At 42.1% G+C, this 12012-nt stretch overlaps 2 protein-coding genes across 8 annotated transcripts; one reads left to right on the forward strand and one right to left on the reverse strand.

The window, feature by feature from the left end:
* Positions 1-768: 768 nt before the first annotated feature.
* eva1c (eva-1 homolog C (C. elegans)) lies at positions 769-6219 on the forward strand. 4 transcript variants are annotated; one of them, XM_034890291.1, is made up of 8 exons: positions 769-1350; positions 2525-2724; positions 3073-3196; positions 3440-3592; positions 4424-4567; positions 5200-5280; positions 5358-5462; positions 5557-6219. In XM_034890291.1, the coding sequence occupies exons 1-8, from the start codon at positions 1236-1238 to the stop codon at positions 5910-5912; spliced, it is 1278 nt and encodes a 425-aa protein (XP_034746182.1). In that variant the 5' UTR covers positions 769-1235; the 3' UTR covers positions 5913-6219. The 4 variants fall into 4 exon arrangements, with proteins under 4 accessions (XP_034746182.1, XP_034746183.1, XP_034746179.1 ...); XM_034890292.1 differs by having other exon boundaries at positions 5203-5280; XM_034890288.1 differs by having other exon boundaries at positions 770-1350; positions 5355-5462.
* Positions 6220-6727: 508 nt separating this feature from the next.
* Positions 6728-10139, reverse strand: cfap298 (cilia and flagella associated protein 298). Of its 4 annotated transcripts, none has more exons than XM_034890294.1 (8): positions 10013-10139; positions 9515-9685; positions 9186-9353; positions 8694-8761; positions 8443-8601; positions 7494-7625; positions 7279-7374; positions 6728-7170 (listed from the first exon to the last, which is right to left on the reverse strand). In XM_034890294.1, exons 2-8 carry the CDS (start codon positions 9651-9653, stop codon positions 7060-7062), a joined length of 873 nt encoding a protein of 290 aa, XP_034746185.1. In that variant the 5' UTR covers positions 9654-9685; positions 10013-10139; the 3' UTR covers positions 6728-7059. The 4 variants fall into 4 exon arrangements, with proteins under 4 accessions (XP_034746185.1, XP_034746184.1, XP_034746186.1 ...); XM_034890293.1 differs by having other exon boundaries at positions 9988-10091; XM_034890295.1 differs by having other exon boundaries at positions 9515-9681; positions 9988-10061.
* Between the last annotated feature and the right edge of the window lie 1873 nt (positions 10140-12012).

The following is a 12012-nucleotide window of genomic DNA, read 5'->3' on the forward strand; positions in this document are numbered from 1 at the left end:
GAGACCCCATCGTCGGTCAGCTTGACAGTTGTAAGTCTGTGCTGCAGTCTGACCTGTAGATTGACTGGTTACCATGGAGTGGGTCATGGATGTGGGCTCAGGAGCAATTTACCCAGGAGGCCCCCCGCTTCATTCAAAGGCACCATCACCACCACCAGACATCCACAGTTTATGAAAGAAACAGAATCCAAATATCCCACTGAAGTCAACCCGTCGCACAGACCTACACAAAGCATCATTAACACACTATGTTGTCTAAGTTTTGGTCACTGGAAGCTATCTTTTCTTTGCCTTTTAATAATAATAATAATATAAGCATTTCTTTCCTAAACAAATGATTTACCTATGTGGGCCGTGCCAGGATTTTTCTAAGTCAAATATAGCAAAACGATACCCATTTTGAGTTAGATTTTTGTTTATTTGTACATGTCAATTCATATACGACATAGAAATGATAATGAAATGAACCCAAAGGGCTTAGTGACCTCTACCTGCACAGCATTTCCCTGTGTCATGTGTTATGACATCATAAATGAATATAAAATTGGTCAGTTCAAGTAGTAGGCCACAAAAAAAGAAAGAAGAGAAACGGAAGCACAGAAGACACCTCATGGAAAGAAAGCATTTGCCGTAATCCAAAAAGTAAACATGTGCCTCATGAAAGGGTGTGTGTGTGTGTGTGGGGGGGGGGGGGGGGGGGGGGGGGGTCTTACCAGTGCGTCATACCATTCAGCGTGTCGCCTTTTTTGCCTTTAAAATAGTTGTACATGCCACGCCCACAACATAATTCCAACTCAGCTGTTACTGTTAGTCGCTTTCAGTTTCCACGTGCATCTATTCCCAAATCTGCGGTGTTAAACAACAGCAGAGTCGGACTGGAGTGTCACCACGCGTCGGTTTCTCATCTCGTCAGTTGTGACCAACTTGTTGCGCAGCTGTTATTTCTAACCTGCTCTGTGGGCCATGCTGCACCGGGGCAGGGGCAGCTCTCATTCACCAGCACACAGGCGCTGGGTTATGCTTCATAAGTCATATTTTCCGTGAAGGATGACATACGGATGAAGCGATGGCTTCGCAAACTACTTTCTAACTACCTTTGTTTATTTATTTTTTTTTTTACAAATGCGTAGGCCAGACGGAGATGACGCATTCGTATGTATTTGTATGATTTGTATGAGTATCCAGCAGCCTACAGGGGAATTTTGCAGTCTTTTTAATATGATCTCAGAAACGGGATGCAAATCATGAGCTGGACGCGTCCTTGTCACGGACTAGACTGGAGCCACAGCCTCTTCTGCCTGACTTTACTCCTGTGGACCAGACGCATGACTGGACTGGCTGACTTTTCAAGTATGATGATGATGATGATGATGATGATGATGATGGTGATGATGGTGCAGTGGAAGGAGGAGGGGAATAAATCAGGGTGCCAATAGATAAAGGTTACAGAAAGTTGTTTCTTACATTTAGTGTGCCCTGTTATACGCTGTGTAATAATAGATACAGAGGGGGAGTTTTAAAAGCATATTTTTACAGATTGTGTATGGTGTGAAAGATAAGGTGGTAGTAAATTTGTATTATTATTATGTTTTTTTTAACATTGCCAGTATTCCTAAAATACCAGCCGTTTGTCCCAAAGCATCTGTTTGAGATTTGGCATGGAACTGCACACCTGTCTTATGTAAGGGCTTAGGTAAAAGATACAGTGTGAGGAGTAAAATAAATCTCCTTTTTGTTAAAATAATGTTGGAGTTGTTGGTGAAAACCAGCCAGAGGTCTTCCAATGTTTTATCTTAACTATTCATCCTATCATCTTGAATCAGTTCTGATTTGGCATAAATAAAATAACCTTGACAAGTAATGTAAAGATAGATAAGGCATTTGGATATGAGGCAACTTAATCACACCTGCACACCAAGCAGCGAAGGTGGGTCACATTAGGTTGAATGCCAGTTGGCGGGTTGTGCCACCCAGGAAAGAGATCCGGCAGTCAGCACTTTATTGGGTTCGTTTTCAAAGCAACATGAGACACCTAACCGAGCTCCAAGGAGGCCAAACAAACTGATCTAAAACCACAGATGCAGATTATTTTTTACATGTGACTATTTCTACTTCTTCAACTGATAGTGGAGTTAATGGAGCCCCTGGAAGCACACGCTCTCTTTGTGGTTCCTCTGGTTGTCTATGCTTTTTTGTGATCCAATTTATTTTTAGACATTTAGAAATTTTAAACAAGTGACAAACAATACACTGCGACTGGGAACGCGTCCCGGGTGGTTGTCTGTCCCTTATATGATTGAGTGGATTTAAAGGAGTACTCCAGCGATTTTCTATTATCACAAGAGACAGATATAGTCTATTTATTATCGCCCGAGCTGAGATAACCCTGATGACATCTACCGTATGTTAACTATTTACTATTTCCACAGGCTGAGTCGTACTTATGTACTTGTTGCATGTCCTTTCAATGCACCTGTGTGTTTCTATGTGCATTACAGCCTAACCAGTGCCTTTTGTGTGACAGACTACCTGTCCAGGATCATCACCAGTCACTCAGCTCAAGCGTGTGACGGACAGCCTCTGCGACTCCACTGTCCACGTCACTCCACCATTTCCATCCAGTCGGCCTTCTATGGGAGCGGCGAGGCGTGGTTGTGCAAAGCAGACCCAGACCCTCCGCCCAGAGCCCACAACCACAGCTGCTCAGCTTTTACCGCACTACAGGTGCATTTTATGTGTCTCAAATACAGCACTTTTTACTCTCAATGGGTCACTTGTGCATGCTGGTGTTCACCAGTTTGTAGCTGACTTACTTGAAAAGACTTCTCCCCAAATGCGTTGTCTTTTTGCCGTGAACACACACAACCCATAGATGAGCTGGCTTGTTAATGCTGCTGACTGTTTAATAGTAGATTTATTAAAGGTACGGCCCACTGTCTTACATTTGTCTGCCAGTTAGTGCGTCATTCTTTCTGTTTCTGATTGACATTGTGCCCACTGTGGAGTGTAACATCAGAGCAAAATAGGTTAAAAAAAGGTAAATGCTGACTGTCCCTGGTGTTTGCTGTGCAGAAGCTGCTGTCAGAGTGTCAGAGCCACAGAGATTGTCAGCTGCCTGTCAACCACCTGCTGTTTGGGAAGGACCCCTGTCCTGGCACTACCAAATACCTCCATGTGGACTACAAGTGTAAACCAAGTGAGTCCAGCAACTCCATTTCCATTTGTCCCTACCTTTTTTATCGTCATATCCCCTCTCCCAGTCAACTCAGGCTCCCTGTTTCAGCCTCAGTTTCTCTTACATTTACTGGAGGATGAGTATGAAATAACTACAGAGCTATACACAAACATTTCCCCCCTTCTACCCATCCTAACGCCTCAGTTTCCTACTTAAATCCTCCCCTTCACCACCTCATCCTCATTGATTCTTCCCTTCACTCAGCTGAACACAAAAGACATGTGGTGTGTGAGGGGGAGACGATGATTCTGCGCTGTAAGCCCCCGAAGGTTCTGAACATCTATGCAGCTGTCTATGGGAGAAGTCTTGGCCAGACTGACACCTGCCCCTCGCGCCTGACAAGACCACCCCCATTTGGTGAGTATACAGGATATTCAGTATTTGCGTATGGTGGTAACTAACAGATGATTCCTTTGGCAAGGAGATGTCTTCAGAAACTACTTTACATAGTGAAATAGGAAAGTTTTAGGAAAGCTGTGAGTAATAGGTTTCACTGCTCTGACAGTTTCACCGGGCTCTGATATATCCAAGTGTCCCTGTAAATCAAAGCAGCAAATGGAATTTACAACTGTACTTTTCCGACCATGACATGCCAAGTTATCTTAAGTCCAATGGAAATAAAAGCACTAATCTGCTGTTTTTTTCACAGCAGATATTTTGACATGCCAAAGCAGAAAAAGCACAGGTGTAACTAATAACATCAGTAATGGCTGCATTCCTTTTTGGTGGGGCCCAACCATTATTTATGTTACTGAGGACATCTGTGCTGTTCCTGGTATGACAAGGTAAAAGTCTGCTGTAAAAAAGGCATACATGAATGGTGTGAGATAAAAGCTACATTTGTTAGTAATTCCACCAAATTTTACAATGGCATGGCAGAGTGCTTTAAAGTAACTTATATCAACATTGAATGCTATAGAAGAAGCACATTTAGAGATGACATTAAACCAACACAGAAGGACTGGGTTAATATTTGCTGGGGAAAAAAACCCACATGGCTAACAAAAAGGTGATATCATTGTAGTTAAACTGCAACCAAACTTCTGCAAAACGTTGAAGCAGTTGTTCGGGTAGTTCAACTAAAGTACACATTAGTGAACAAGTTGAGTGAACATTACACACAAAAACCACACACACACGTTTCTTATCTGATTGGTTCTCTGAGTTTCTCTTTGCTGTTCCCTACAGAGTGCCTGAACCACGAGGCTGTGCACTTGGTGTCCAAGTCCTGCTACAGCAAACAGAAGTGTGCTGTTGCTGTAAGCAACCAGACCTTTAGGGACCCCTGCTTTCCAGGAACCAGGAAGTACCTCAGTGTGGTCTATTCTTGTGGTAGGACTCTTTCTGCTTCCTCATTCACAAGATACAATAACTAATTAGAGGTTTCAAAAATAAGAAAGGGCTTTCGTGATGTTAGTATATACATAGCCCACGTCATGTCGGTTTTTGTTTTTGCCTTATTCATTTGTAGTTTCCTATTTTGGAACCTTATCTGCTGATCTCTGCCATCAGCTGTTTTTTTTTATCATATCACACCCAATAACACAGTAGCAGGAAATAATTGTGAGCTCAGATTTGCGGGTTGAGGCTGGCATCCTGGTAAACTTCCTGGAATTGGCACAACCGCCGGTGAGATCATGCCGCAACATTGTTCATGTATCAAAGTTTGGACATTTGACTTCAGCCTGGTTGACAGAATTTATTTGACTGGCTCAACACATCTAGCACATCAACACAATGTGTGTCAACCTTGCAGACCAGTTGTCAATGTAATTGGGCGGAATAGATTGATAATTTGAGAGTTACTCACTCCATTGGGGGCCCAGTTTATGCCGAGGTTGGTTGGGTGTGTGAAGTGGCCTGCTGATGACCGGTCAACTGCAGATTCACCAGTGCACAGTCACAGAATCTGAATCAATTTGTCCACAGCAATATTAAGACTGTCTCTTCTGTTTTCCTTTCAGTAGTACCGCAGACCTTACTAAGAGAGGCAGACCCTTACGTATTCAGCTCCACCTCATCTCCTACTGTGGACACAAAAAAAGGTAACCATGCCATCTGTTGCAATTCCAGGTTTTCTGTGTCATTTTATCGGACATAATAATTTGAAATGTTATAGCTGCTTCTCCTGCAGATCTGGAGGAGCCTTTCCCCAAAGGGGCAAGAAGGCCAGACAACTCAGGAGCCATGATGAGCACCTCTCTTCTGACCTATGCCTACATCAAAGGTAACATCATTCATGCATGCGTGCACTCACGAATGCACACATACACGTTGTTTGTTTCTGTTTTACACGTCTTCTTTCCTCACTTCCTACACAGAGCATCCAGAAATGGCAGGGCTGCTGTTCACCTCCAGCGTGTGCGTTGGTCTTCTGCTCACACTGTTGGCTGTATCGGTCCGAGTGACCTGCAGAGGACGCCAGCTCGGAGATCACAGACTCGCGCCCAAGTCTCATATCCAGGCTGTCAACTGCCAGGAGGAGGACGATGATGATGATGACGAAGAGGGAACAGAAAGCTCTTTAATCTCATCCGCAGAAAGGACGGCGATTCACGGCTGGGAGGAAGTGACTTATGTCAGCGATGCAGCGGAACGGGCGGAGAGGCTTGAGCGCAGGGAGATGATCATACAGGAGATATGGATGAATGCCTATATGAATGGCAGCTCATGTTAACTGTGACCTATGGATGCTGTCTGGCACCTTCAGGATGTTTTTTCAGGATTTATTCTTTGCAGAAGCTTCCAACCTTTTTTGTACATTTTAAAGCAATTTGTCTTGTGTTTTGCCATATTTGCAGCTCAGTTTGTGAAAAGTGTAATATTTAGGTGAAACTGCAGCAATAGCCATTTTTAAAGGATCAATGGGATTTTAATGCTGTAAAACGGGAGCTCACATACATTCTGTAACTGTTTAAATGCTGTTTTTATTCATGGGACATCCACCAACAAATGAAGTTCAGGTATCAGGTTAAAACACTGTTTACTGCTACAAAAATGGTAAAAATCACCTGTCTTGACAGAAGACTACTTGAATGTAGAAAAGAAATTATTTTTTGAATCTACAAATTACATCCAGGATGTTTTTTTTTATACAATGTTCCTTGAAACAGGCTACTGCTCTTTGAGTGACTTCATCGACTCTGTCAACAGTTCCACACAGTGGGATTAAACTCTCTCACTTTGAACTCTACAACTTCCTCAACCCTGCTGGGACAAGAGCTGGAACGACCATCTACTACGTGGCAACTTCCTGCCTCAGAGCAGCACACTTTCAGAGGTGTGTAATGTGTGTGTGTGTGTGTGCATTTGTGTGTGACTGGAGACAAAGAGAGGAAAGGTGTAGCAGCCTTGTCCCAGCAATCCAAGGGATGTAAAACTGTTCCAGATGAATCACTACCTATGAAACAATGTTGAATGTTAACAAAACAAAACCACTCTATTGGATTTTATTTTTTATTTTACAATCAATAAAAATGTGCAGTAAATTTCGATTAAACTGAAATGTAATTGTTTGCACATCTTTAATAAAGATGTAACTTTACAACAGGGTGAAAACAATCGGTAAATGAATAAATGCATCTGATTTAGGATGAAATAAATCAGGTTTATCATGGCAGCGGCCTCCACGTGTCCTCATCCAGTTACTACTCCAAGGCATATGAACCCATCTGCTGTTTAAATTCTCAAGAAGACCTCATATAACACAGACAGTACACTAATATCAGAATTGAGATAAGGCATTGTAGTCATCTGCATTTAGAGCTGTGAAGGACCAGGTCAGAACAGCAGCTTTATGATAGGAATCTAAGTGGCGGCGGTCTTTATCTTGGTCCCCATTTGATGTTGGTGAGGCCTTGAAACTGTCTTCTGAGGGACTGTCTGTCTGTCCACTCTGATTCCAGGTAGCTATCATCATCTGCTTCCTCAAGCTTCTAAAAATGGTTCAAAAGGCACATTCAGTACAAACACAGACCTGGGTTTTGTTATGTGCACATATTTAAAAGTCTATGAGGGTTTGGTCTCTAAAGCCTTTTTCTCACCTTGAGTTCCTCCTGCCTCTTGTACATATGCATCATCATCTGTTTCTGCTGCTCATCAGTGACCAGAGGCTCTCTCGCTGGTGCCCCCTGCCCTTTCTGGAGGGAATGGCAACTAATATTTATTCTCAAAACTTACCAAAAACACATACAACACACACACTGCTTGCCATATACCACACAAATACTCCCTTTAGATTGGCTGAAATGGCTCTCACCTTTTGGATTTTTACCACAAGCTTTGTCTTTTCATTTTTGCCAATGTAGTCCTGCAGTTTTTTCCCCCTCTGCATCTCTTTAGCAGCCCACCATAGCTGGCACTCGTCCTCTGTGATCACCTGCAGAGATGCCTAAAGTACAGACAGATGGAGAGGGAAAATGCAGAGAAATGGAGTTGCAGTTGCATGCTGGGGCAGCAGGCTGAGGGTAGCGAACGCCAACAGATTCATCAAACTGATCCGCAAAGGCCAGTGACGTTGTGGGGGTGGATCTGGACTCTCTGTTGCTGGTGTCAGAGAGGAGGAAGCTGTCTAAACTACATGCCATCTTGGACAATGTCTCGCACCCACTCCATGGCTTGCTGCTCATTCACAGGAGCACTTTCAGTGATAGATTCATTCTCCCAAAATGCACCACAGAGCGCCACAGGAAGTCATTCCTGCCTGTGGCCATCGAAATTTATAACTCCTCCCGCTAAGTGTCTGACACACACACACACACACACTTAGAGGTTAAAACTGGACAATATTATCTGTTTTGTGCAATAACACAGGTCTGAAATGTGTGCAATACTCAACTGCTATTATTATTATTATTATTATTACTTTTCACCATTGCAACTCCTTAATTATGTAAATACTGTATCATAATATTCCTTTAACTATGTAAATATTGTACATATCCACACTCCTTATATTTCTTTATTTATATTTCTACTCAGATATTTATACTATTTGTGCAACTGCAACACAGTTTCCCTTCGGGGATCACTAAAGTATTTATGATTCTGATTCTGATTCTGAAAAAGAGAGTACCAAGGAGACACTACAGACGAACATTAACAATAGTAACTCATGCCCCTGTTGTTGACTAAAAATTAATTTCAGATGGCCATTAGCTAATAGCTGCAAGGACAAGACGATTACTGACACAGGTTTAGCTGTTTACCTGTGTTCCTGCAAGGTCTTCACGGTCCTCAAACTCCATTCTGATAGGGTCATGAGGAGGCAGCCCCATGGGGTACACGATCATGACAGCACCCCTCAGCGGATCCAGGGCTTCCTTCACCATCTCCATAGTGACACAAACGTTAGCTTGAACTTGTTTCTGAAAGATGATCAGAGAGACGGATTGAATAAAAAGCATTGACCCTTGTTGAGGAAATCCATCACAGACTTAGTGTTTACCCTAATACTCACTTTGGAGATCAGTGCCTTTGCCTCCTCCACGGTTCTCATCAACACCTCTTTCATGTTTTCATTTGGAGCTGGTAGAAGGCAATTAGTTGGATTGTCAGATTAGCAAAATCTTTTATTGTTCCTGCTTGCATTGAAATTAAGTTAAACATGTTTTTATGCAAATTCAAAAGAAATGCTTGGCAAATGTCTTCACAAAATTTTTCCGTACAATAGTAGCATCTGTGTGTTATTCACATCAGGGATGCACAATCAAATGGGATGAGGGAATTACATATTTACAATTTTTAACATTCTTTGATTGCAGGGTTTTCAAGTCACAAGAGGGAATTTAATAGAGGAATAGGAGGTGTAAACATCTGTCCACGCATGTCGTGGTTTGCAGGTCAAAGTTACAAGCACATGCAAAGGACCCGTCTTCCCGACAGCGTTATGGGTTTAGCAAAGTCTTCTTGTAAAACTACGTGGCCTAACAGTCAAAAGTCATATTCTCACCGTGTCCGTTCCTCCTCCCAATCTCATCCTTTCTGAATACTGCCCCCCCGCTGGGTACACACTTGTCTTCCCATTCATCCTTCAGTTTCAGCTCCACAATCTGCTCCTCTGTCAGCCCCTGCATGTTGGGTGGCAGTGTGATGCCATGGTCTGCCAGCTCTGGGATCTCTGCGGGTACACAGAGGAACAAGCAGCAAGTTTATCAAGGCTAGCTAGTGGTATTTTTCCAAGTTACCCAGTTTAAATAGTAAAGAAAGATATGTCAGTCTACTGAAACTTATGATACCTACAGTATACACAGAAAGCGCTGGGACATGTAATTTTTGTACCTGAACATATTCTGTCCACTTTGAGTCTCCCGTTGTAAATGGCTGTAATTTGCTGGATCACCGTTTCCAGAGGCGCGTCCACAGTGGTGTTGAAAAGAAACTGGCTTTCATCTCCACGCTTCACATGTAGCTGAACCATCTTGCAAAAGCAGCTCGCCGCTTGTTTACTAGCTAAAAGAGGCGTTTATGGATATAAATTTAAAACGACTTTGTTGTTTGATAAACCCGGCACAGCACGAAGAAGTGTCCGTGTAACGCAGTGCCCGGAGTCTTAGGAAAACAGTGTAACCATAGCAACAGTCGTGAGCACACCATAGACACAAAGTTAGCTTTAACCTAGCTAACGTTAGCTAGCTAGTATAACTTAGTTTTTACAGTAAATGGCTCAGTCTGATAACGGGTTATTTCTCCACAGTTACTGAAAATGAACAATTAGCTGTATAGTGAAACGACAAACACAAGACGGCACATAAAATGCTCAGACTGAGCTCGGCTCACACTTAGTTTTACAACCGGTAGCATCGGTCCAGAGAAGCGTCTGGATCTCGCAAGCATCTCGTGTGAACTATTTACGGCAGGTTAGAACACTCAAAGAAGTATTACCGCCCTCTACAGGTAACTGATGGCAACATTGGGGACAGTTACAACTCAGTACGAAGATCTTCCTGTTGTTGTACCCACTTGCTAGTGATACTGTAGTAAACTCCATAGGGATGGTGTGCCTTGCTCAACGGTAATCCAGCAGGGCAGAATAATTAATTGAACATAGGTCATCTAGTTGAAAATGTTATTCACAAGCTTCCTGCTACACCACAAGAAAAAGGACATTTCCCTTGCCTAAAAATACTGTACACACACACATACTAATTAGGAGACACACCAAATAAAGGAATACCGCACCGTTAAGCTGACTCTTATCATGGAAAAGTCAAACAGTAAAACATCATCCAGATGAATTAGCTAAACATGAATGAATTAAAAGTAAACATAAATGTCAATCATGTTTACCTCAGCATTTTATTTGAGTAATGTGATACATTTTAGAAGTAAGTATAACAGACAGACAGACAGACAGAGACACACACTAAAATTAGAGAAAGGTAAGATAGGTATATCTTTTTTTATAATGTGCAATAAAGTTACAGCCTGCAATTAGAAAAGACAAACATCAACATTCAGGGTCAACTTACATTTATTTTTGCATACATACAACATAAACTGCTTCATACATGAATGTGCAATCAGCTGTGCACTTAAAATATGGAACGTTGGATATTAACATGAATGGCAGCTTCATGTTTTCTCTTTAATACATATAGAATATGTTCAATAACACAGGCGCTTTATTTACTATGGATTATAGCCATAAAAAGGGACACCAACCTCACAAAAGGAGCAATTTGTTTCCTATAAAATCTCATCTTGAACATGACACAAAGCGCTGGCTAGTCCCTTACTATTAATGCAGATACAGTATCTACTGCACACATTTGGATAACACAATAAATGCATTTTAGAGATGACATCCACATGTAGAAAATGCAACCTGATACACTTGCTGACATAGATGTTTACTGCTTTTAGTGCAATGAGCACAGATTATTTGTAAGGATTTTACATTGTGTTTAAACAAAGTGCAGAAGCATAGTTGCTACTTTCTCGGGTCAAATGTTTTGTCCTCCATGCTTTTTAAGACCATAGATAATACAACTCAGCAGCAGTGAAAGAGAGAAGTAAGGTAGTGCATGGACAAATTACAGACACATCACCTCTCACAACACCACACACACCTCATGAATGGTTACAAAGCCAGCGAGGTTCACTAACAATTACTCTCAACTGGAGGAAACAGCTATGGATTAGATATCACAGGAGGATCTGCAAACGCTGAGGACAGTTTGACACCCAACACTCAAATCACACTACTGTCTGGAATGTGGGCAATGCTGCGCATGGGAAAGACACAACAGTCACCTGGAACTGAGAATTTGGTCATGCATTTAAGCATACAGCGTAGTTGAGTCAGTATATTCAGTCAAGGTGGTGAATACAGTGGTCTTCCGTTCACTCAGGTGGTGGGTGCTTTGTGAAAAAGTCATTTGTCTTGTATTACTGACATTTTCGCGTACAGTAAAGCCGCTCCACAGCCCTTGGAAGGCTGGAGAGAGAAAATGCAGTCACAGCCAAACGCATGGGAATACAGTGGCTGTCAGTTCAGAATCTGTAAGCTAATGCACTGTGTGCAAATAAAAAAGAAGACGTCCTTAGGGGAAAAGCTCTGATGTTCCACTCTTAACTCTGCACACACACACACTCACGTCCAAAACACAAACATTGTCAGACACAACAAGACGATATGCACCTCAAATACAACACATTACTTCTCACCACAGTATCAACAACAGATTAATTAGAGTAAATGTTCTTAGAAATTAAAAGCATGACTTTTGTAATTAGCAAAAATTGAAGTAAAAAAAAAGTGCCCTCTTTTTATTATC

The sequence above is a fragment of the Etheostoma cragini genome, chromosome 13, assembly GCF_013103735.1.
Source record: "Etheostoma cragini isolate CJK2018 chromosome 13, CSU_Ecrag_1.0, whole genome shotgun sequence".
NCBI lineage: Eukaryota > Metazoa > Chordata > Actinopteri > Perciformes > Percidae > Etheostoma > Etheostoma cragini.